At 44.8% G+C, this 23,012-nt stretch overlaps 1 protein-coding gene across 2 annotated transcripts in view; it reads left to right on the top strand.

Moving 5' to 3' along the window:
- tnnt2a (troponin T type 2a (cardiac)) overlaps nt 1-23,012 on the top strand; it is a 61,099-nt gene that overhangs the window by 20,334 nt on the left and 17,753 nt on the right. For both annotated transcript variants that reach the window (XM_078546691.1, XM_078546693.1), the window contains 5 exons: nt 12,334-12,366; nt 13,824-13,842; nt 15,326-15,386; nt 16,852-16,968; nt 22,303-22,380. In XM_078546691.1, the coding sequence (XP_078402817.1) occupies nt 15,333-15,386; nt 16,852-16,968; nt 22,303-22,380 (249 nt within the window). In that variant the 5' untranslated portion in view covers nt 12,334-12,366; nt 13,824-13,842; nt 15,326-15,332. The remainder of the gene's footprint in view (nt 1-12,333; nt 12,367-13,823; nt 13,843-15,325; nt 15,387-16,851; nt 16,969-22,302; nt 22,381-23,012) is intronic.

Genomic DNA, 23,012 nt, shown 5'->3' with positions numbered 1-23,012 from the left:
AATCAGAAGTGCAAGGTGTGGGCTGACAACCCAAGCCAGCTCACATCCTTAAAAGGCACTCCTGAAAACCAGAAATCCTGGGAATGGTGTCGGGAATCCCAGAATTCGGTCCCCGCCACCATTCTCATCCCTCCACAGAGTTTCCTTGACTACAGGAAAATCTAGACCAATTCCCCTGAAATTGTGTTTTTACCAAAGCAATTGAAACATAAGGTACAGTGAAAATGATGTTTGACAAATCTTTTTAAATCTGGCAGAAAAAATAATTTTTGATAGCCATAATTATTCGAAAGTTTCTCTAGTTTGGTCTGACAAAATTTTATATTTTACTTTCCTGTAGAACAATTTATAGAAACATTGCATATGATATAAATAACAGGTTTGAAATGATTAGAAATTATTCATTCAGTGCAAAATAGCTTATATAATTTTTAATAAACATCAACTAGTCAGCATTTCCAGTAGTAGTCTTGGTTGTAACAATCAGTTTGGTGTTGCAATGTGGGCTTGTAAGCTTTTCCTTGTGGAGGGATGGACTAAAATGGGCTAAAATGGCCTTTCATCACTGAACTTATGTTGTGATTTTGTGCACATAAACCAAACTATAACATCACTTTCTACGCACAAGGATGTTTGAAAGAATACTGACTTTCAACGGTTGATATCTCAGATTCATTTATAACTCCACTGCACTTACCTTGGGTATATTAAAAATACTTTTACTTAGTTAGAAAGTAATATCAGTGGCTAATGATTAATTAATTTAACATTCCAATCCTTCACTGTGGGATCAGAATAGAAAGTTCAAACCGCAGATGCAATAATTTAACAATAATTAAATGCAAACGCACACATATCCACTCTCTGACATGCACAGGATTGTATTTACGTATTGGGTCACAAGGATAAAGAACTAATACCCCAATTTTAATTTGGGGTGTTACTGCAACATGGGGTAGGTGGGGGTGTGTGAGAGCTCATTATCATTTTTAACATCAAACTCCCACCTGGAGCTGGTGAGTGACAGCGGACAGGAGCAGGAAATCGAGTGACAGCTGCCAGGGGATCAAAGCAAGGCAAGTTTGAGAGGTGGGCGCTACAGGGGAAGAGGAAAGAATCCCAGAGCAGAGGGGATCCAACGTTTCATTGTAGGGTCTTGCTGGAGCACTCCTGTTATTACTGGTCCACAAGGAAACCATTAAAAATGTATATCAGCATTTAACTAGGCCTCTTCTAGGCCAGGATTCAATTTGTTGCAGGTTTCCCTGGCAATGGTCAGCACTCTGCATGACTCAAGAAGTCCAAGGATAAAATCATGTCAAGTGGTGTAATCAATCCTTTCAGATATTTAAAAAGGCCCTCATCTGCCTGTGGAGAAGGGACTCACACACCTGCTGAAGCCTGGGAGTGAAACTGGGCTTCTGAGAATGTGGCACTGATGGGGAGGTGAGTCCCCTACCCATATTGTAACTCCACATGAAGTATCCTGTTCTCATTGATTGCAGGGGGTCAAAATTGGAGCTTAAGGAAGCTTGGATGAATAGGGGAGAAAGTGTTTCTGAAAGCTGCAAAGATGTTTTTATGCTCTTGTCGTTCCAATAATCTGTATCACAGGCTGACAGAACACAGCAAGGAAACTAAACTTCCCCAACACAGAAAAATTTTCCAGTGTCAGCTATGCTTCATTGGGAAAGAGCAAAATGGATGCCAGGCACTTACCCACAGGGAGGAAGGGAACGTTGGAGGCCCTGTAGACTCAAGTAACTCTTGGCCTCAAAATATGAGCCAGCTTTGGTTTATTGTTGAAAAGACATGGGAGTGGGGGAAAAGTCACCAGATTTGAGCTGGTGCAGACGTCAGGAGGTATTAAATCAACAAATAAAACAATAAAATAAAAATATCAGCAATAAGCATGATACAGTAGCAAACTGTAATCTTGTTTACTGTCAGCACAGGTGAATGAAAACATCAAATCCAGCTTTGCTTTCACATCACAATGTGGATCTGAAAGCACAGGAGTCTGTTATTTAAACTGCAAATACGTTTACTTGTTTAAATTGTGCCTTAACTTTATTTTGCAGAGTTCAGATATATCACTATATTGACATATTCTGTTATTTAACTTCATGCCAGATTTTTAAAATTCATTGGACATCATTAGCATGGTCAGCATTTATTGTCCATCCATAATTATCCTCGAAAGTGATGGTGAGCTGCCTTCTTGAATTCTTGCAGTTCATGTGGTGCTTTTAGTGAAGCAATTTGATGTTATATCTGCTCAATGGCCAGCCTCCCTCAGCTGATGCCACATAGAAGTACTTTTCTCTGATAAGTGGCATTTTATCTGTGTGCTAATCTATTTAATGCAATTGCCATTCTATAAAGATAAATTCTTCAATTGGAATGCATGCTCCAAAATTAATATAAAGTGATGAATTGACATTATTTTGAAATTGCTATGGACAGGGTTTTATGGGGTGGAGAGTGGGCATGTAGAATATGACGAGTGGGTACCCGCCGCCTTCATGCCCACCCTCGACCCAGTCCGCATAATATGGGAGTTGGGTAAGTTGCCCACTATACCACATTCCCTTAGGCCTATTGAGGCCTTTATGTGGCCAATTAATGGCCGCTGAAGGATCTCAATCTGCCTCTACTGCCATAATACGTTGCGCAGTGACAGGCGGGTGGGTGGGAAGGCTGGTTTTACACCAGTCAGTGAAAAGGCAGGAAAGGGGGGTACATATGCATATGGGCCATTCCCCTTAAGATTGTATACCACCCACCTCCCACACTGTGCTTCCCCTCCTGCCCTCCACAACCCACTCCCCCATCCCCTGCCCCCCGCCCTCAGGTGCCTGATCCCTCCCCACCCAAAAAGCCCTCACTTACTTGTCTCTGGGAACCATGCTGTCTTCTTCATGGGACTGCTTGCAGTCACAGCAGAACCTACTACTGAACTCTGGCATAGCTGGGACTGCAAAAGTGCAAAATCAGATTGGCCGGCAGCTCTCGAGGATGAAATCTCTGAGGGGCGGAAATCCATGTGTATAATCGCTGCGAGGCAGCCATTTTTAATGTTGGTCGGTTGCGACTGACTTTTCTAACGAGGGGGAGGGGTGTGGTGCGCAAGCAACACTCCCCTCCATAAATTTCAGCCCAATGTGATTTTTGCATTATTAAATGACAAAAATTCAACTACGCCCATTATCTTAATGCATCCATTTTACCGGTGGACTTTGACAGCAATCAGCAATTGTATACATAGAATCGTAGGGCTGGATTTTATGACCCGCCACCCCAGTGGCAGGTTTGCAGGTGTGGAAGGCCAGTAAGATGCCATAGGTGCCATAGTAATTTCATGCCTACCTATCGTTGGGCTAATTGAGGCCCTTAAGTGGCCAATTAATGGCCTCATCCTGCCATTGTTGGGATTTAACCAGTGGCAGGAGAGGCCCACACAAAGCATCCAAAGCAGCTGTGTCCACTGCAGGGGCTGGTGATTGGCAAGGGGAGGCTTCCTCCTTAATTGGCCCCCAGACCCATCAGAGACCTTGTCCCCATCAAGGACCCCACCTCCATGTCTTCCCAACTAGTCTCCCAACCCTCTATAAGAGTATTCTAGCCTGGTCCTACTGAAACTCCATGCCTCCAGCCCCCAACACCACCATCCATCCCATTTACCTTTCATTCTGACTCCTTGCTGCCTCATGGTTAGTGACTGGATGCAGTCTTATTAGAGGCCACTGCTCCCAGTGGCATTGCTGGAGTTGGAGAGCTGCCAGACATTTGATTGGCTGGCAGCTCTCGGAGACAGGACTTTCTGCCCAGGTAAGAAGTCCCGCCTTAAATCAATTAACAGCCTGATTCTCGTTAAATGACTGCAAGGTGAACTGCCGGAGCAGGATGGGCTTATCTCCAATTTATGGCCGGAGGCACAGGGTCACTGGCGCCCGTTAGATTCAGCTACTGGAGCCATTACACCACAGAGGGAGGCCATTTGGCCCATCAGGTCCTTGTAGAGAAATCCAGTCAGTCCCATTCCCCTGTTCTAACCCCATAGACCTGTAAGTTTATTTCTCTCTAGGGCCCATCTAATTTCCTTTTGAAATCATTCATCATCTCTGCTTTGACCACACTCAGAGGCAGCAAGTTCCAGGTCATTACCACTCATTTCATAAAAAATATTCTTCCTCACATCCTCCTTGCATCTATTGCCCAAAGACTTAAAATCTGTGTCGCCTAGTTTCTGTACCATCAGCTAATGGGAACAGAATTTCTTTGCCTACCCTATCCAAACCTTTCATAATCCTATACACCTCAATCAAATCTCCCCTCAATCTCCTTTGCTCCAAGGAAAGCAACCCCAGTTTCTTAAAAGTTAATTTTATAGATAAATTCCCTCATCCTTGGAGCTATTCGGGTAAATCCCTGCTGCACTGTCTCAAGGACCCTCGCATCCTCCTGAAAGTCTGGTGATCAGGATTGGAAGTAATACTCTAGTTGTGGCCTAAGCAGAGCTTTATATAGGTTCAGTATAACCTACCTGCTTTTGTACTCAACACCTTTATTTATGAAATCCAAGATCCCGCTGCTCTCCCAATATGTTCGGCCACCTTCAAAAATCTATGCACATGAACCCTCAGGTCCCTCTGTCCTTGTACGCTTTTAAAAACTCTGCCATTTAGTTCATATTATATTGTCTCTGTCTATATTCCCTCTGCCAAAGTGCATCACCTCACACTTCACTGTATCAAATGTCATCTGCCACTTATCTGCCATTCTGCCAGCCTATTTTTGTCCTGTTGTGGTTAATTGGTATTATCCTCTCTGTCAGCAATACTTCCAAGTTTATAATCATAAAATTTTGAAATCTTTCTTTGTATTCCAATATCCAAGTCAGTTAATATATCAAAAAAGCAGTGACCCGTGGGAAACACCACCATGCTCCAGTCTGAAAAAAACAATCACTTACCACAACTTGGGGCAACATTTTTAACTCGGCGGGCGGGCGCGCGCCTGACCCGCTCCAGCGTAAAATGATGCGCGCTGATGTCGGGCGGGCGTCCCGACGTCAACGTGGAGTCGCGCGATATTTCGTTTGGCAGTGCGCCTGCCGACAATTAAAAGGCCTGTTAAGGCCATTAACAAGGTTATTAAATTACATTTCTTACTGCCCGTCCAACCTTATGGTTGGCGGACAGGCAAAAAGGCCAAGCAGCCTTTGCGCTTTTTAGGAAACCTCGTCCACGAGCGGGATGAGGTTTCCTAAAGCAAATAAAAATAAAATAAAAGGTTTAAAATTTAATTAATAACATGTCCCTGCTCATGTGACAGAGTCACATGAGGGGAAATGTTTTATTACATTATTTGTTTTGTTTTTTTTAAACTCTTCATCTTCCTGAGGCAGCTCTGTGCCTCAGGGAGATTCTCAAGCCCGCACTTGTGTGCATGTGTGAAGTTAGCGCTTGCCTCGCTCACCCTCCTCCTCCCTCCGCCCGCACAGGCAGCGCTGGGCGCTGCTACTCACGTTTCACACTGGGCGGGCCTTAATTGCCGCCAGCGCAAAATCGCCTTCTGGCCTTGATCGAGGGCGGCAGTCGGCCTCCTGACCGTCCCCCGCCCGCCCCCACCGAGCCCACCCGACAAGGGCAAAATTCTGCCCTCGCTGTTTTCTCTCCTTAAACCATTATTGTTTTACCCAAGCTGACACTGACCCCTCTGGTTCAAAGCACAAGTACAGCATTGAACAGTATAAATCACCGCAAAATTCTAAAGTAGAAATGAACACAGGTATTAATCCATTTAAAATAGGTAGACAGAAGATTGTGATATGATTGCACTACTATTCACAGTAATAAATGCTACCTTATGGCGAGAATATTCCCCATGTCGGGCGGGCAGAGTGGGAGCAGACGTGGGCAGGCGAGGACCCTTGATCGGGTCCGCACCACCATTTTATGCGGGCAGGCTAATTAAGGCCCATCCAGCGTATTTCTCGACTGCCAAGGACAGCGGGAGAGGGCGGGCAGCGGTGGGTGTGCACAGACTGCCGGGTCCAATGGCGATCCAGCGGCCTGTTTAAATGAAGGCCTGGCAGCCTTTGCAAGGCTGCTCACAGTGGCCAGCAGAAGAGCACAGCAGAGCTGTGCAGCACACAAGTCAGGAGGGTAGGCCAGCGGGGCAGGCCAGGCCGGAGGGTAGGCCAGTGGAGCAGGCCAGACCGGAGGGTGGGCCAGTGGAGCAGGCCAGGCCGGAGGGTAGGGCAGCGGGGCAGGCCAGGCCGGAGGGTGGGCCAGTGGAGCAGGCCAGGCCGGAGGGTAGGCCAATGGAGCAGGCCAGGCCGGAGGGTAGGGCAGCGGGGCAGACCAGGCTGGAGGGTAGGGCAGCGGGGCAGGCCAGACCGGAGGGCAGGGCAGGGGCAGGCCAGGCCGGAGGGTAGGCCAGTGGAGCAGGCCAGGCCGGAGGGTAGGGCAGGGGGGCAGGCCAGGCCAGAGGGTAGGGCAGCGGGGCAGGCCAGGCCGGAGGGTAGGGCAGCGGGGCAGTGTGCCCCTTGTTTCTCGGATGAGTGCCTAGCTGCCCTCCTGGAGGAGGCGGGGGTCAGCCTTGGCTTCTTTGTGTGAGTGTGCGGCAGCTGCGGGGTAACAAAGAACTGGAGTCCTGCAACGTCCCGCTCTGGTTGGGTTGGCAGGGAATCCAGGTACAGGCTGGACTAATCAATGCTCTTCTCTCCATTTCAGGAGAAGACTGCACACAATTCCGCTGAGCGGATGTGGACTGGTGGAGGCCAGGCCCAGTTGGCTATCCTGACACCTTTTGAGCAGCAGGCCATGGATCTGGAGAGGCGCCATGCGCCCAGGTCCACCAGTGGCGTTGAGGCTGGGGTGCCTCGGGGAGGTATGTTTGCCAAGCACTCAGGTCACCATGTGTGTCCCAGCAGCCATGGCACTGCTGAATGCTCAGCGATTGAAGTTTGAAACATGGGTTTACTATTGATTATGGAAGGATGAACGCATAATGATCCAGGGTACAGGTATGCAACTTGACATTGTCTGCACTGTAACTAATCAAATGTCCTTGTTCTTCCTTTCAGCATCAGCGGAGCAGGGCCGGGAGGAGGAGGCAGAGGGGCCATCCCTCACACCTGAGGGGCCTGAGGACATCCACTCACCAGCGTCACACCATCTCTGCCAGGCAGGCTTCAGCGCAGATACTAGCACCTCGGCGGGAATTAGAACATCGGCTAGTGTCCCAGGGCACAGCGGTGAGGGCACTTCACAGTCGCTGCAGGAGCTGGCAGAGACAGAGAGTGCCCATGGCGCCAGCAGTCAGAGGACTGCAGGGGACCTGGCACATGCTCGGTCGGTGGCTGATGATGTGCCTCTGGAGTCATCTGTGAGGCAGCAAACGCTGTAAGTGCAGCAGGGTACGTGGGAGGATCTGGTGGAGATACTTGAGGCTATGCGTGTCATGGTGCCCATGCTTGAGGAGTCCACGCGGAGCATCACCAATGCAATGAGCCTCATGGCCGAGCGCCATGCTTCCTCCATGGAGATAGTGGCGATTCTTGTGAAGAGGCTCCTCCAGGAGAACAATTAGGGCCTTCTGGGGTTACGCTCGGACCTGCAAATCCACACAGCGGCATTGACCTCAGCTGGTCATTGCCCGTGTGGGAATGGTTTGAGCACCAAGTATCCCAGCTCGGTTCCCATCCATCTACGGTGAGCAGGGAGGTCCGAAGCGACCTCATGTCAGCGCAGCAGCTGCCTGTCATCTCTGCGGGCACCTCTCAGGGCGCTCCGGATGAGGGCAGCAGCTCCTCCACCCCTTCTGCCAGTGACAGTGGCATCCGATGAGGCTGTGGCGACTTGAGAGAAACTGTGGAACTGGCCGTTCCCTCCTAGGCAGAGACATCAATGGCTCCATGGGCCAGAGGACGGCCGCCAAGGTCATCGAGGCCAACAGGACAGCACAGTGAGCAGGCTGTCTCAGATGCCAGTGCCAGAGACGGGACAGCACCTAGACAAAGCACCCGTAAGCATAAATTTAAGGCATCTTAGGCACACCACAGGTTTCTCACTGGTGCTCTAATGTTGGCCCATAGTAGTTCATTGAAGACTTGGTGTGATGTGCAACACCTTTTGTTTTGGTTTGTGAAGTTACTTTTGTAACTTGGTTAAATTTTGATATGTTGCCATGCCTCAGGGTGATTCCTTACTTCTGAAGGTGGACGGGAACCCATGATGTTAGGAATGAGTTGTTTGACATTGAGCTTTAGTGACAAGGGCTTTAGTTAATGTTATTATCCAGGCGGATTTAGCACTCAGGTATCGAGTATGGAGCCTGCAGCCCTGACGTGTGTTGAAGGTCCATCTGTGGTTGGCTAGCTGAAGGTTCATTGGATTAAAGCCTCGCGGGTATCCCTGCCTCCCTGCAGTATACCCAGGTCAGCATCTAGCCCCTCAGCATTCTCCTGTGTGTGCTCATCCTCAGACTCACTGCTTGGCTCACTATGTGCATCCGGAGTAACTGTGCCTACATCTTCCTCGTCTGCTGCGTCGCCCCTTTCCAGTGCCAGATTGTGGAGAGTGCAGCATGCAACAACTATCAGTGACACGATCTGGGGGGTATTGGAGTGCGCCCCCTGAATGGTCCAGGCATTGGAAAGGCATCTTGAGAAGACCGATGGTTCTCTCTACCATAGCCCTCGTGGAGGTGTGGCTCCTATTACACCGCTACTCAGCCTCTGTTCTTGGATGGCAGAGAGGTGTCATGAGCCACCTTTTGAGGGGATAACCCTTGTCACCCAGCAGCCATCCATCCAGCCGGGCTTCGAACGCCTTTTGGAAATCCAAATATATTACATCTACTGGTTTCCCTTTATCTATCCCACTTGTTACTTCCTCAAAGAATTCTAATAAATTTATTAGGCATGATTTCCCCTTCGTGAAGCCATGCTGACTCTGCTTGATTATATTATGCATTTCTAAATGCTCTGCTATTACATCCTTTATAATAGACTCCAATATTTTCCCAATGACAGATGTTAAGCTAACTGGGCTATAGTTACCTGTTTTTTGTCTCCCTCCCTTTTTGAATAAGGGCGTTACATTGGCAGTTTTCCAATCCTCTGGGACTTTTACAGAATCTTGGAAGATTACTATCAGTATATCCACTATCTCTGTAACTACTTCCTTTAATATCATACCCATTTACATCTATCTCTCATGTTAATTCGTCCACATTATTGCGAATGCCTCGTGCATTCAGATACAGTGCCTTTAGACTTGTCTTCTTAACATTTTTACACATCTTTTTTGTACTATGGCCCTATTGGCTGCTAGCCCTCATTTCTTCTGCTTCCACTTTTGCTTTCTTTTCTTCTGTCTTTCATTCCTACCTTTGTTTCCATCTGTTGTGTCTCCCCGCTCAGGTTCCCATCCCCTTACCAATCTAGAGTCCACATTCAGCCTCCAGGGGAGCCACCTTTGGGAGGAGAGGTGCAGGCACAACGGGCGCAGGGCCAATAGGAAGTCCAAGGCGAAAGAGGCCGCAGAAGACGCCACTATCCTGCTGCCAGGGTATACAGGCGGCGAAGCAGCTACCTCAATACGTCTGAGCTGCAGTGCTGAAGGAGGCTCCGTCTCTCAAGGGAAACAGTCACCTCCATCTGTCAGATGATTAAGCCTGAGATCTCCGTGAACTGTGTGGGTGGGCATCCCATGCCAGTGGCATGCTCACAGCTGCTCTCAACTTCTATGCCTCAGGCTCTTTCCAGGGGTCAGTGGGTGATCTTTGCAGAATCTCCCAGTCAGCTGTCCGCACTTGTGTCAAGTAGGTGACAGATGCTCTGTTCAGGCATGCATTGACTTTCATCCACTACCGCTGGGACGTGGCCAGCCAGACAGAGTAAGCCAGAGGCTTCGCGGTCATTGCTGGCTTCCCCCGTGTCCAGGGTGCAATAGACTGTACACATGTGGCCATCAATGCGCCAGCAGGTGAGCCCGGAGCCTTCGTCAACAGGAAGGGCTTCCACTCCATGAATGTGCAGATAGTGTATGATCACAGGATGCAGATTCTGCAAGTCTGTGCAAGGTACCCAGGCAGCTCCCATGACGCTTACATAAGGCTACTTAATAAAATATGAGCCCATGGTGTTGGGGGTGGTATATTCGCATGGATAGAGGATTAGCTAACTAGTAGAAGACAGAGAGGGTTGGGATAAAGAGGGCATTTTCAGGATGGCAACCTGTAACTAGTGGAATGCCACAGGGATCAGTGCTGGCACCTCAATTATTTACAATACATATTAATGATTTAGATGAGGGAAATTAATGTACTATCGCCAAGTTTGCGGATGATACAAAAATAAGTGGGTAGGCAAGTGATGACACAAGGAGTCTACAGAGGGATATAGACAGGTTGAGTGGGCAAAAATGTGGCAGATGGAATATAATGTGGGGAAATGTGAGGTTATGCACTTTGGCGGGAAGAATAGAGGAACTGAATACTATTTAAATGGAGAAAGACTGCAGAAGGCTACAGCACAGAGGGATTTGAGGAATCCTTGTGCATGAATCACAAAGTTAGTATACAAGGTCAACAGGTAATAGGGAAGGCAAATGGAATGTTAGCTTTTATTTCAAAGGGAATGGAGTGTAAAAATAGGGAAGTCTTGCTAAAACCATACAAGGCACTAGTTAGACCACACCTAGAATACTGTGAATAGTTTTGGCCCCTAACCTAAGGAAAGATATACTGGCATTGGAGGCAGTCCAGAGAAGGTTCACAAGGTTGATTTCGGGTATGGAGGGATTTTCTTATGAGGAGCGGTTGAGTAAATTGGGCCTGTACTCATTGGAGTTTAGAAGAATGAGAGGTGACCTTATTGAAATATAAAAGATTCTTAGAGAGTTTAACAGGGTAGATGCTGAGAGGTTGTTTCCCCTTGCGGGCAAGTCTTGGACCAGAGGGCATAATCTCAGAGTAAGGGGCTCGCCCATTTAAAACAGAGATGAGGAGGAATTTCTTCTGAGGGTGGCGAATCTGTGGAATTATTTACCGCAGAGGGCTGTAGAAGCTGGATCGTTAAGTATACTTAAGGCTGAGATAGACAGATTTTTAATCAGTAAGGGAATCAAGGGTTATGGGAAAAAGGCAGGAAAGTGGAGTTGAGGATTGTCAGATCAGTCATGATCTCATTGAATGACAGAGCAGACTCGATGGGCCGAATGGCCTACTTCTGCTCCTACGTCTTATGGTCTTATGGTCCTGGCATCCTCCCCTTCTGGCCCTCCCTTCCTCCTCAGAGGAGGTGCCTCCAGTAGAGAGCACAATTCCCGTTCCCATTCCTAAGTGAAGGCTTCCTGAAAGCTGCAGGCCTCAAAAATAATCTTTACTGTAGAGTCCTGACCAAGGCTTTTACTCCTGTTCAAGCAGCTGGTATGTGTTTTGAAGTCTTCCTGCTCACACAGTCAAGTATCAGTAACTTTCACACTTAAATACCTGAAAGATCACGTTTGCAACCCCACTCACCCCTCTTATCCCGCCCGGGAATGAGGTTTATAAAAATGTCTCCTACCCGCCTGCCCGTTGCGCCCGTGCGACATCCTGAAGATTGCACGGGCCCCGAAAAATTGCAGTCAATTGCTGCCTCAAGGGCCTTAACTACATGAATAATTAATGGTGGGCGCGCATTGGAGAACATCGCGCGCCCTCCCACCTAAATATTGCGATAGCGCGCTGACATCAGGATGCGCGCCCGACGTCACCGCGCATCATTTTATGCGTATGTGTGCAGGGCGACCCCTGCATGCCAAAGGGAAGATTCTGGCCTATGTGTGGGAGAAAAAAGGAATTCAAATTGAACATTTCAAACTAGAACACAGGGATTATAGCACAATTCATCTGCTTTCTTAAGAAAGTACCTATTACTTACAATCATCATTGGTTTATTAGATTTAATAATAAATTAGTGGCACTCACAAAAGACTATCTCAGTTATGTGTCAATTCCAGAATTGAGTATTTTGTATTTCTAAGGTCAGGAGGTTTTCTATACAGGCTTTTTTTACACTCTGTCTGTACTAAAAGTTTACATGCAAAATAATAGAATCTTTCTTGATACTGCAACGCTAATATAACAAGGTGGATTAACACATTTTCTTAACTGCTGTTTTTGCTGTCTGGTAATCCAGCACCCTAATTTAGCATGTATCATCAGAAAGAATGCCTGAAGCTGGCAGCTCTTTAATTGTCACAGCGAGAGTGCAAGAGTCTTTTCACTTTTTATGATTAAAAATCTTAAAATAATGTCTTCTCTGCATGTTTACAGAAAGAGATGCAAGAGATGGAGGAGGAGAAGAGGGTATTTATTTTTTCTGTTTAAAGAACATTGAGATTTTTTGAATGCAATCCCCCCCATTAATGAAACTCACCCAGTCTTTGATTCACATTTTGTTTTATAATATCCCTGTGAAACACCTTGGAACATTTTATTATGTTAAAGGTGCGATATGAAGAAAAGTTGTTGATTTTCTAAAGAAGTACTAATCAGCCTAATTATACTCTCTTGTTCATCTAATTTGCATTATGGGATAAATGACTGATGTTGCAATTTATACTTATTTGTCTCCAACACAACCAGTTTATTAATACGAAGAAAACTGTTAAATGGATCATTATTTTGCCCAGAAATGCTGTTCATTTAATTGTTTTATTCTTTCATCTATTCTGTTATGCCAAGTCTGACAAGAACCTAACAATGGAATGAAAATTATTCTAATTAGTGTTTTGGATAACTGTTTCTGTCATGTGCTTTATTACAATAATCACTTTGCAGTGATAAATCTTTAAAAGGAAGTGGCACACCAATCTGTTTAGTCATTTCACTCTGACAACCTGGCAAATTTTCAGTCCATTCAGCATCTCAATTACTTTCAGATTATCAACAAAGGAACAAATCTTCTCCTTTGAGTTGATGTTTGCATTCATTCACAGACAAAGATGCGTTCACAGTTTGTAGTCAAAGTGGTTTGTGCTCCTCTAAAATATGAACAATTTAGAAATATCACAAAGCTTGAGAATTATCACCCAATGAGGTGGTTTTAGATCCAGCTAAAGTGTTTTCACGTTGACTGCCAAAGGTACTTGAGCCCTTGCACCTGATGGGATTAATGGTGGGGTGGTGGCGGATGGTGGGGTGAAACTCTGAAACACCACTGAATTGGTTACTAGCCAATTTTCAAGTCCAGATGCTGGATTGACAAAAAGGCCTTAACACATTGGCTTTAGTGAGGTAGTACAGCAATTAAGTGAACAAATTCAGATTTTTACAACTTACTTAAATGTTTTATTCATTTAGCAGGCAGTAAAATTAGAAAGGGGATTTGTGCTTGGAGTTTTTATTTTCATAAACACTTGATTCTTTTATCAGTTCATTTTAATGGACTTGGCAAAGCTATATAGCAGCATCAAAGAAGACAATGTTAATTAGCCAGAAAACATTAACCAACCTAATCTGATCTAAACTACACAGAAAACTATTGACTTGATCTTTAGGCAGTGTTCTGGTTGACAGATATTTTATGTCACTTCAGTTTTTTTTTTCCCTTAGTACTAGACTCTGAATATTATTCACAAGCTATAGAAGGAACTGAATATTTAATGCATTATTTTCCCATAAGTATTCTTAATATTGCAGAAATTGAAAGTGATCATCATCCAACATGTAAATAATTCAGATCTGATTAATGTTCATTTCCTGACTTTAAAACAACTTATGCTAACAAATGTCTCATTTTCCCCTTATATTCCAAATCTAAGAAGGAAAACCTAAGCCAAAGTAAGTACAGTTAATTTCTTTCAATCATTTATGAAGCTACATGACTAATGTGGCAGCTTTGTTCTGTATCATGGCTCTATGCAAATAGTTTATGCTTGTGATGTTGGCTGTGGATCAGTGGTAACACACAAACACACACACACGCTTCTAAGTCAGAAGGCTAAAGAGTCAAGTCCCACTTCAGAGACTCGACTGACGTTTCCGTGCAGTACTTGATGGTGTGCTCCATTTCACATCAGACCCTGTCTGCTCTCTCCGATGTACTTGAAAGATCCCATGGCACTATTCAAAGAGAAGTGGAGTACTCTCGAGTACTTGGCCAATATTTTACCCACAATGACATCACTATAAAAAGCAGATTATCTGTTATCTCATTGCAGTTTGTGGGTCCTTGCTCCAATTAGCTACTGCATTTCCCTACGTTACAACTGCAACTGCACTTTTGGTGGTGGGGTGCTGCGGGCGCAGGCTACATCCCCTATGTCAGAGTTGTGAGGCACCAGACTTCTAGATATTGAGAATAAAAACAGAAAATGCTGGAAAAAGTCAGCAAGTCTGGCAACATCTGTGGCAAGAGAAAATGAGTTAATGTTTCTGAGTCCAATATGACTCTTCTTCGGAAGAAGTGTCTTATTGGACTCAAAACACTAACTCTGTTTTTCACTCCACAGATGCTGCCAGACCTGTTGAGCTTTTCCAGCATTTTCTGTTTTTATTTCAGATTTCCAGCATCTGCAATATTTTGCTTTTACTCTAGATATCGAGCTTTGAACTTCATTACAATGGAGTTAGCTCAACATCAGATCCCCAACAGTAATGAGCAGTAGATCAGGCAAATGGGTGGAGGTTTCTGGCTTGGGATTGGGCCAAGTCAGGATCCAATTGGGACCAGGGGTCAGGAACAGCCTGGCGAGCTTTGGGTCTGGATCAGGGATTGCGAGGTAGCGGATTAGTGGGGAACGGTAGATCCAATGTGTTTGCCTATCTTCCATCTGAGTTACAGTAAGTGATGATCTGAACGCCCATGGAAATCCAGACTCTTTTTTCAGTTCTGCGGACATTGCCATTTAACATGAGTGTTTCCTTCTGAAAGGGTACAGTTTAGCCTGTAATTAATGCAAATTTAATCTATGTGTATTAACTGTTCAGTAACTGGCAATTTTCAAACAAAGCCATGGTGTAACCTTCTGAAGTGAAGGAAGATCATGTGATATTTCCAGTATCCAAAATACAGTAACTGGGGTCTTCTCTTTAACCCCTGAGCTTGCTATGTATTTGGGCAGGTAATGGTCAATTGAGGGAATGAGTGTTTATGGAAGTTAGCTAGAAGGCTCTGATCATGAGGAAAAATAGCTGGAGTAAAAACCTAAAAACATAGTGGAGACACTTCCTTTACAATGTGATATCTTCAACAATTGGTCTCGGTGACTATGTTAGCAACAAATGTGACCTAACCCATCTATTTTTTTTTTGATTTTTGTAGACTCTTCATGCCCAACCTTGTGCCACCTAAAATTCCAGATGGAGAAAGAGTCGACTTTGATGTAGGCATCTAATTTGCCAATTTCCTTTATTGTTTTACTGAGTGCAAAATATTATATATTTCATTTTGAAAGATTTCTTTCTTGCCCCTTATTTCACATTCTTTCTTGAAGCTTTAATTCTCTGGGTGTTGTTCACCCTCTTGTTATCCATATGAACATAGGGAAAGGAGTAGGCCATTCAGCCTCTCAAGCCTGTTCTGGAATTCATTCAGATCACGGCTGATCTGTACCTCAACTTCTCTTTAGTTCCATCCCCCAGGTACCCTTACCTCACAGGAATCAATTGTTCTCAGTCTTGAAAATTCCAATTGACTCAGCATCCACAGCCTTTTAGGAAAGAGAGTTTGTGATTTTCACTGCCCTTTGTGTGGAAAAACGCTTTGTGCTTTTACCCCTTAGTGGCCTAGCACTAATTTTAAGATTCTAATTCTTAGTCTTGATTCTTGGGCCAGAGGATATAGTTTATCTGTACCTACCCTGAGGAATGTTTGCGTATGGCTGTGCTATTTAACTGATGGGACTATCACATCCAAGACTAATATTCTTGTTTCCCAGCATTTACACATGGGGCAGAATATTGCCATCGGCATACAGGGGCGGGCCTGACACGCCAATGTGTAAAATGACACACGATGATGTCGGGCGTGCGCCTGGATGTCATCGCGTGTCATTTCGATATTTCGTACGGCACGCTGCGCGCCTGCCGAACTGTCAACGGCGTATTAAGGCCGTTATAAAACCAATTAAAGCACTTATCAATGCTGCCCGTCCAACCTTAAGGCCCAAGCGGCCTTCGCGTTTTTCAGGAAAGCTCATCCGCAAGCGGGATGAGGTTTCCTGAAGGTTTTATAAAATAATTAAATAAATTTTGCAAAATGCACAAATATGTCCCAGCTCATGTGACACTGTTCAGGAGGCATGTTCAAATAATTTTTTACTTCATTTATTGAAAAGTTTTATTATCAACTTAATCTCCCTGAGGCAGCTCCGTGCCTCAGGGAGATTGCTGCGCTCTTTCACGTGCATGTGCGAAAGAGTGCAGGACCCGACTGTCCCTCCTCCACCTGCCCGCTCAGGCAGCACTGAGCGCTACTGGCCACGCGTTACACTGGGCGGGCCTTAATTGGTCTGCCCACTTAAAATGGTGGTGCACAGTCGATCGCGGGGAGCTCCACGCCCGCCCCCGCCCAGCCTGCCCGCCATAGGAAAGATTCTACCCATGGAAACTCTCAGCAGGACCTTTCCCCTGACTAATGGAGTGCCCTGAGACCAATTGTGACATCTGTAATGTAACGCTGGATGTGACTCGCTAACTCAAAAATTAGTGAGGAATGAACCCAGACCTTCCTTTATTGCTCAGTTTGTCTCAGGCTAAATCACAGAGCTATCTGTGTCTTATATATTCAAAAATATGAGAGATCATCAAATGTGATGAAGCTCATTCATATGACCATCCATTTTGTAGGACATCCATCGGAAACGTATGGAGAAGGATCTTTTCGAATTACAGACCTTAATTGAAGTCCATTTTGAAAACAGAAAGAAAGAAGAGGAGGAAATCATTGCTTTGAAAGAAAGAATTGTGAGTTGCAGCCTTTTGAAGGGTTGATTCTGTGAAGGATGTATTGTGTGGAAATTCTGAAATATAAGTTCTGGGAACTTTTGCTACTGGTGGATTTTCAGGGGTTGCATGTTTCAGTTCTTTGGAAAGCTGTCACCCAGGCTTCCCCATTCTCCTTTGCAAAAGGTACAACTAGAAAACATTCAGCTCTAAGCTTCTGGACTGCAGACCATGAGGTTAGCCTGGATCTCGGTGGACACCACTAGCAATATTCCACGGTCCACAACTCCTGACTTCCATCTGAATTATCAACATCAATGACCTATGCAGCTGCTGGGAGGCCAAAAATTCACAAATGTGCTAAATTTAGAGCTCCCACTCCTGAATGCTCTTGGTCTGTCAATAGCCTTGTTTGAGGTTGCTGCAGAACCTACCCCTTGCATGGTCATCAAGGCCTATGAAAGGCCAGACCTGTTGCACCTGAGTCCTGGCCTAATTTGCAGCCATTCTGCTGCACTAATGAGAGTGCTGAAAGGGCCCTTATTGAAGACATAAAACAATTGAAATCAGAAGGAGGCCATTTATTCCATAATGTCTTAGTTGGCTCTTTGCAAGAAGAATCCAAAACTAATCTCACTTTCTCCAAATTTGCCACCAAATCTGTTTTTTTGGTATATTTAAATATTTCAAATTGTGATTATTGGAAAATAGAGGATTTTTTGTTATAGAATATATAGCCTAAGATAAACAATAGAATATTACAATCATCGGCCCAATTATCTGTAGTTACGCTAGGATTGCACCTGCCAGTGGCTGCCGGAGCTGATCTAGCAAGAGTATGCAGAGGCAATGGCAGAGCATCTCATTTGCACTGGTGGGTGCCCAGCTGCCATCCAAAAGGTATGGAGCTTGAGCACCCCGTGGCACACCTTTTGCTGCCCCCATCACCCCTTTGCAACCCAACCAATACTTAGTAAATACACAAACTAAAACTGACCATGATTTTTGAAGACTCAAACCAGTTCCTTGGTTTTCACCCTTCCCTGGTGGGTTCCACTTTTATCCTTCTAAACTTCATCTGACTCAATTCTCATTTATTTTCCATTTTACACTCACCCACAAAGACTAGCATGTATGGTGGCTACCCATGTCCCTAAAGGGAGCTGAAATATGTGATTCCCTTTATCCTTTCTTCTACAGCATTTGTATTTTAGTTCTAGCACAGTCCATGCACATAATTCTCTTCAGAAGATAGTGGCGTTTGAAAGGTACGTATATTTAATTGACAACACAAGAAGAGAAATGAGGAGCTGGTGAATCTTTTTTTTAAGTAGTAAGTTTTATTATCTAATAGATAGAAGAATGGAAGGGCAGCTGAGGCTGCACATGCTGTTCCATGTGGAAACTCCAGGACATTCCCTGTGCCCTGGATAGCTATATGTGCAGGAAGTTTCTTCAGCTACAACAGCTTGAGCTCCAGATTTTGGTGCTTAAGCAGCAACTGGCATCACTGCAGCACATCCAATGAGTTGAGAACATTGTGGATAACATGTTTATGGTTGTGGTAACCTTGCAACTTAACATTATACAGGGAGAGGGGGAATGGGTGACCACCAGGCAATTGAGAAGAAATAGGCAGGTAGTACAGGAGTCCCCTGAGTGGATCTCACTCTCCAGCCTGCATTCAGTTCTGAATATTGATGAAAGTGATGGAGTATCTGGGGAGCACAGCCAGAGCCAAGTCTATTGCACCAAGGCTGACTCAACTATACAGGGGGGCATGAAGACAACTGGAAGAGCAATAGTGATAAGAGATTCAATAGTTAAGGGAACAGATAGACGTTTCTGCAGCTGCAGATGTGACTCTAGGATGGTATGTTGCTTCTCTGGTGCCAGGATCAAGGATGTCACTGAATGGCTGCAGAGCACCCTGAGGGGGTAGGGTGAACAGCCAGTGATTGTAGTCCATATCAGTACTAACAGCATAGCTAGAAAGAGGGATTTGGTCTGGTAGTCAGAATTTAGGGAGCTGGGTAAAAAATTAGCATGCAGAACCTCAAAAGTAGTCATCTCTGGATTACCCATGGTACCATGCACAAGTGAGTATAGAAATAGGAGGATAGAGCAGATGAATGTGTGGCTGGAGAGATGATGCAAGAGGGAAGGTTTTAGATTCTTGGGATATTTGGATCAGTTCTGGGGTGATGGAACCTATACAGCACAGACGGGTTGAACCTAAACAGAGCAGTGACAAGTTTCCATGCAAGATGATTTGTTAGTGCTATTGGGGAGAGTTTAAACTAACTTGGCAGGGGCATGGGAACCAGGAGGTAATGCTAGAGAGGGACACAACGGGACAAAGAATATTAGGCAAGAACAGATAGTATTAGAGTAGGGAATGGTAAGGTGTTAGGAGGGTTCAGTGTAAGAGGAAAAGTAATAAAGTCTAAATCAGGGTTATAATGAAGTATGTGAATGCACAGAATGTGATAAATAAGAGTAGCAGTTTGAAGACACAGATAGCCATGTGGAAATATGATGTTGTGATGATAAGAGAGACTTGGGTCAAAGGAGGGCTGGAGTGGGTGTTAAATATTCCTGGATACAAGGTGTTCAGGAATGGAAGGAAAGAAGGAGGGGTGGCAGTATTGATGAAAGAGAACATTGGAGTGCTGGAGAAAGAGGATGTCCCAGAGGACAGAACCTATTTGGTTAGAGCTAAGGAATGAAAAAGGGCAGTCTACAGACCACTTACTATTGGGAAAGATGTAAAAGGACAAATTTGCAAGAAAATTATGGAGTAGCTATAATGGGGAACTTTAATTATCAGAATATAGATTGAGATAATTGTAGCGTAAAGGGCAGAGAGTACGAGGAGAGACTGGCTGCTAAATAAAAGGGAATCCAAAAGTCTTCTATATTTATACTAATAGTAAAAGGGTGTTAAGAGGAGAAGTGGGGCCAATTAGGGACTAAAAAGGAGAGTTGCTTATGGAGGCAGGGGGCATGGCTGAGGTATTACGTGAATAATTTGCATCTGCCTTTACTAAGGAAGAAGATGCTGCCCAGGTCATGGGAAAAGAGATAACTCAGACACTTGGAAGGTTTAAAATTGATAAGAAGGAGGTATTGGACAGGCTGCCTGTACTTAAAGTTGAGAAGGCACTAAGACCAGGTGAGACACATCCAAGGATACTGAGGGAAGTGAGAGTGGGAATTGCAGAGGCCCTGGCCATAATTTTTCAGTCTTCCTTAGACTCAGGGGTGCTCCCAGAAGACTGGAGAATTGCAAATGTTACACACTTATTCAAAAAAGGGTGTAAAGATAAGTCCAGCAACTACGGGCCAGTCAGTTTAACATCGGTGGTAGGGAAGCTTTGAGAAATAATAATTAAAAACACAATTAATAGTTAAAAGCAAAATACTGCGGATGCTGGAAATCTGAAATAAAAACAAATATAGCTGGAAAAACTCAGCAGGTCTGACAGCATCTGTGGAGAGGAATACAGTTAACGTTTGCAAGCATGACCCAGACCTCCCTGTCGCTTCCCATTTCAACACACCGCCCTGCTCTCATGCCCACATGTCCATCCTTGGCCTGCTGCAATGTTCCAGTGAAGCTCAACGCAAACTGGAGGAATAGCACCTTGTCTTCCGCCTAGGCACTTTACAGCCTTCCGGACTTAATATTGAGTTCAACAACTTCAGATCATGAACTCTCTCCTCCATCCCCACCCCCTTTCTGATCCCCCCTTTTCCAATAATTTATCATTTTTAATTTTTTATATATATATTTTTCTTTTCCCACCTATTTCCATTATTTTTATATGTATTTCCATCCATTGTTTTATCTCCACCTTTTAGCCTATTTTGATCCCTTCCCCCCCCCACCCCACCCCCACTAGGGCTATCTGTCACTTGCTCATCCTGCTTTTTACCCTTAATGTCATCATTAGCACATTCCTCAGCTAATATCACCACCGTCAACATCCCTTTGTCCTTTTGTCTATGACATCTTTGGCAATCTCTTCTTTGCCTCCACTTATCACTGGCCCTCTATCCAGCTCTACCTGTCCCACACCCCTCAACCAGCTTATATTTCACCTCATTCCTATATTTCTTAGTTCTGATGAAGAGTCATACGGACTCGAAACATTAACTGTATTTCTCTTTGCAAAATTAATAGTTACTTGGGCTAATTAAGGAAAGCCAGCATGGATTTGTTCATGGCAAACCATGCTTAACTAATTTGCTTAAGTTTTTTGATGAGGTGACAGAGAGGGTTGATCTGGTGTACGTGGACTTCCAATAGACATTTGCTAAAGTGCCGTAAAGCAGAACTGTGAGCAGAGTTACAGCTCATGAAATAAAAAGCACAGCAGCAACATGGACAAGAAATTAGCTGCGTGACTGGAAACAGAATTGTGGTTTCTCGGACTGGAAGAAGGTTTATACTGGACTTCCCCAGGGATCGATGTTAGGATCTCTGCTCTTCTTAACATATATTAATATACAGGTCACAATTTCAAAATTTGCAGATGATATGAAACTCAGAAGTATTATGAACCATGAAGATAGTGTAGAACTTCAAAAGGATATAGACAGGTTGGTGGAATGGATAGACAAGTGGCAGATGAAGTTTAATGCAGAGAAGTCTGAAATGATTCATTTTGGTAGGAAGAACACAGAAAGACAAATAAAGTAAAAAGTGCAATTTTGAAGGCAGTGCAGGAGCAGAGAAACCTGAATGTTTATATGCATAAGTCATTGAAGATAATAGGACAGGATGAGAGTGTGGTTAACAAAGCATATGGCATCCTGGCTTTTATCAATAGGGGCATAGAGTACAAAAGCAAGGAAGTTATGTTAAACCTGTACAAAACACTGGCTTGGCCTCAACTGGAATATTGTGTCCACTTCTGGGCACCACACTTTAGGAAGGATGTGAAGACATTAGAAGGGCACAGAGAAGATTTACAAGAATGGTTCCAGGGATGAGAAATTTCAGTTACGTAAAAAAGATTGGAGAAGTTGGAACTGTTCTTGGAGAATAGAAGGTTGAAGGGAGATTTGATAGAGGTATTCAATATCATGAGGGATCCGGACAGAGTAGATGGGGAGATTCCCATTGGTGGAAGGATCAAGAACCAGAGGGCACAACTTTCAAAAAGGAATTGGATCATTATCTGAAAAGGAAAGAAATTGCAAGGCTACAGTAAAAGGCAGGGGAGTGGCACCAGGTAAGTTGCTCCTCAGAGGAGCAGCACAGAAAAGACAGGCCAAATAGCCTCCGGCTTTGCTAACCATTCTATGATTCCATGTGCTAAGTTTAAATTCAATATTTTTTCATGGCAGGAAAGTCGTAGAGCAGAAAGAGCAGAACAGCATAGGATTCGAACTGAGAAAGAGAAGGAACGTCAATCAAAGATTGCTGTAAGTAATGGACTTTAGAAACATCTTCATTATACATTTAAAAAACTGCGGAAGGAACTGATTTAAGTCCATCTATATTGTGATATCCCATTTTCCATTGGGGTCCTGGCGTGGAGGGTGTTGCACGCAGCAGTCCCATACAACCATTGGTTGTGTCGGTGCACGGACTCCCAAGATACCTGCATCTTTTGTGGCCTTCTGGAGTCCATGGGACCTTATGTATATAGGGTGTTGTAGGCTGCACTCCCTTTTCAGTTTCCTGAAAAATCTTTCATTGATTATTTGTTTGCACTTCAGCTCCTGATCTATGGGCACCTGGTGTGGAGGGGTGCTGGGAGGGAGGAGGACTTCCTTGTGAACCTGCTCTCGGGCCTGGCCAAGTTGGCCATCAACAGGTCCAGGCAGCGGGTGATCGAGGGGGTCGTGCCCCTCTTCCGCGGCCGGGTGTCCCTGGAGAGGGAGCACATGGTGTCTGCCGGCACTGTCGAGGCCTTCCGTGCCGGTGGGCACTGTGGGGACTGGAGTGTTTTATTAACCCTGTTGTTCACATTTTAGTTTAATGTTTGTAAGATTCCTTTAAATTTTGTCTTTGGTTTTGCAATCTTCCTAATTTAAGGGGCTGTGTTTATTTT

This window comes from Cetorhinus maximus, chromosome 8, assembly GCF_964194155.1.
Source record: "Cetorhinus maximus chromosome 8, sCetMax3.hap1.1, whole genome shotgun sequence".
Lineage (NCBI taxonomy): Eukaryota > Metazoa > Chordata > Chondrichthyes > Lamniformes > Cetorhinidae > Cetorhinus > Cetorhinus maximus.
The sequence above is the reverse complement of the archived record's forward strand: the minus strand, read 5'-3'. Positions and strand labels throughout refer to the sequence as shown.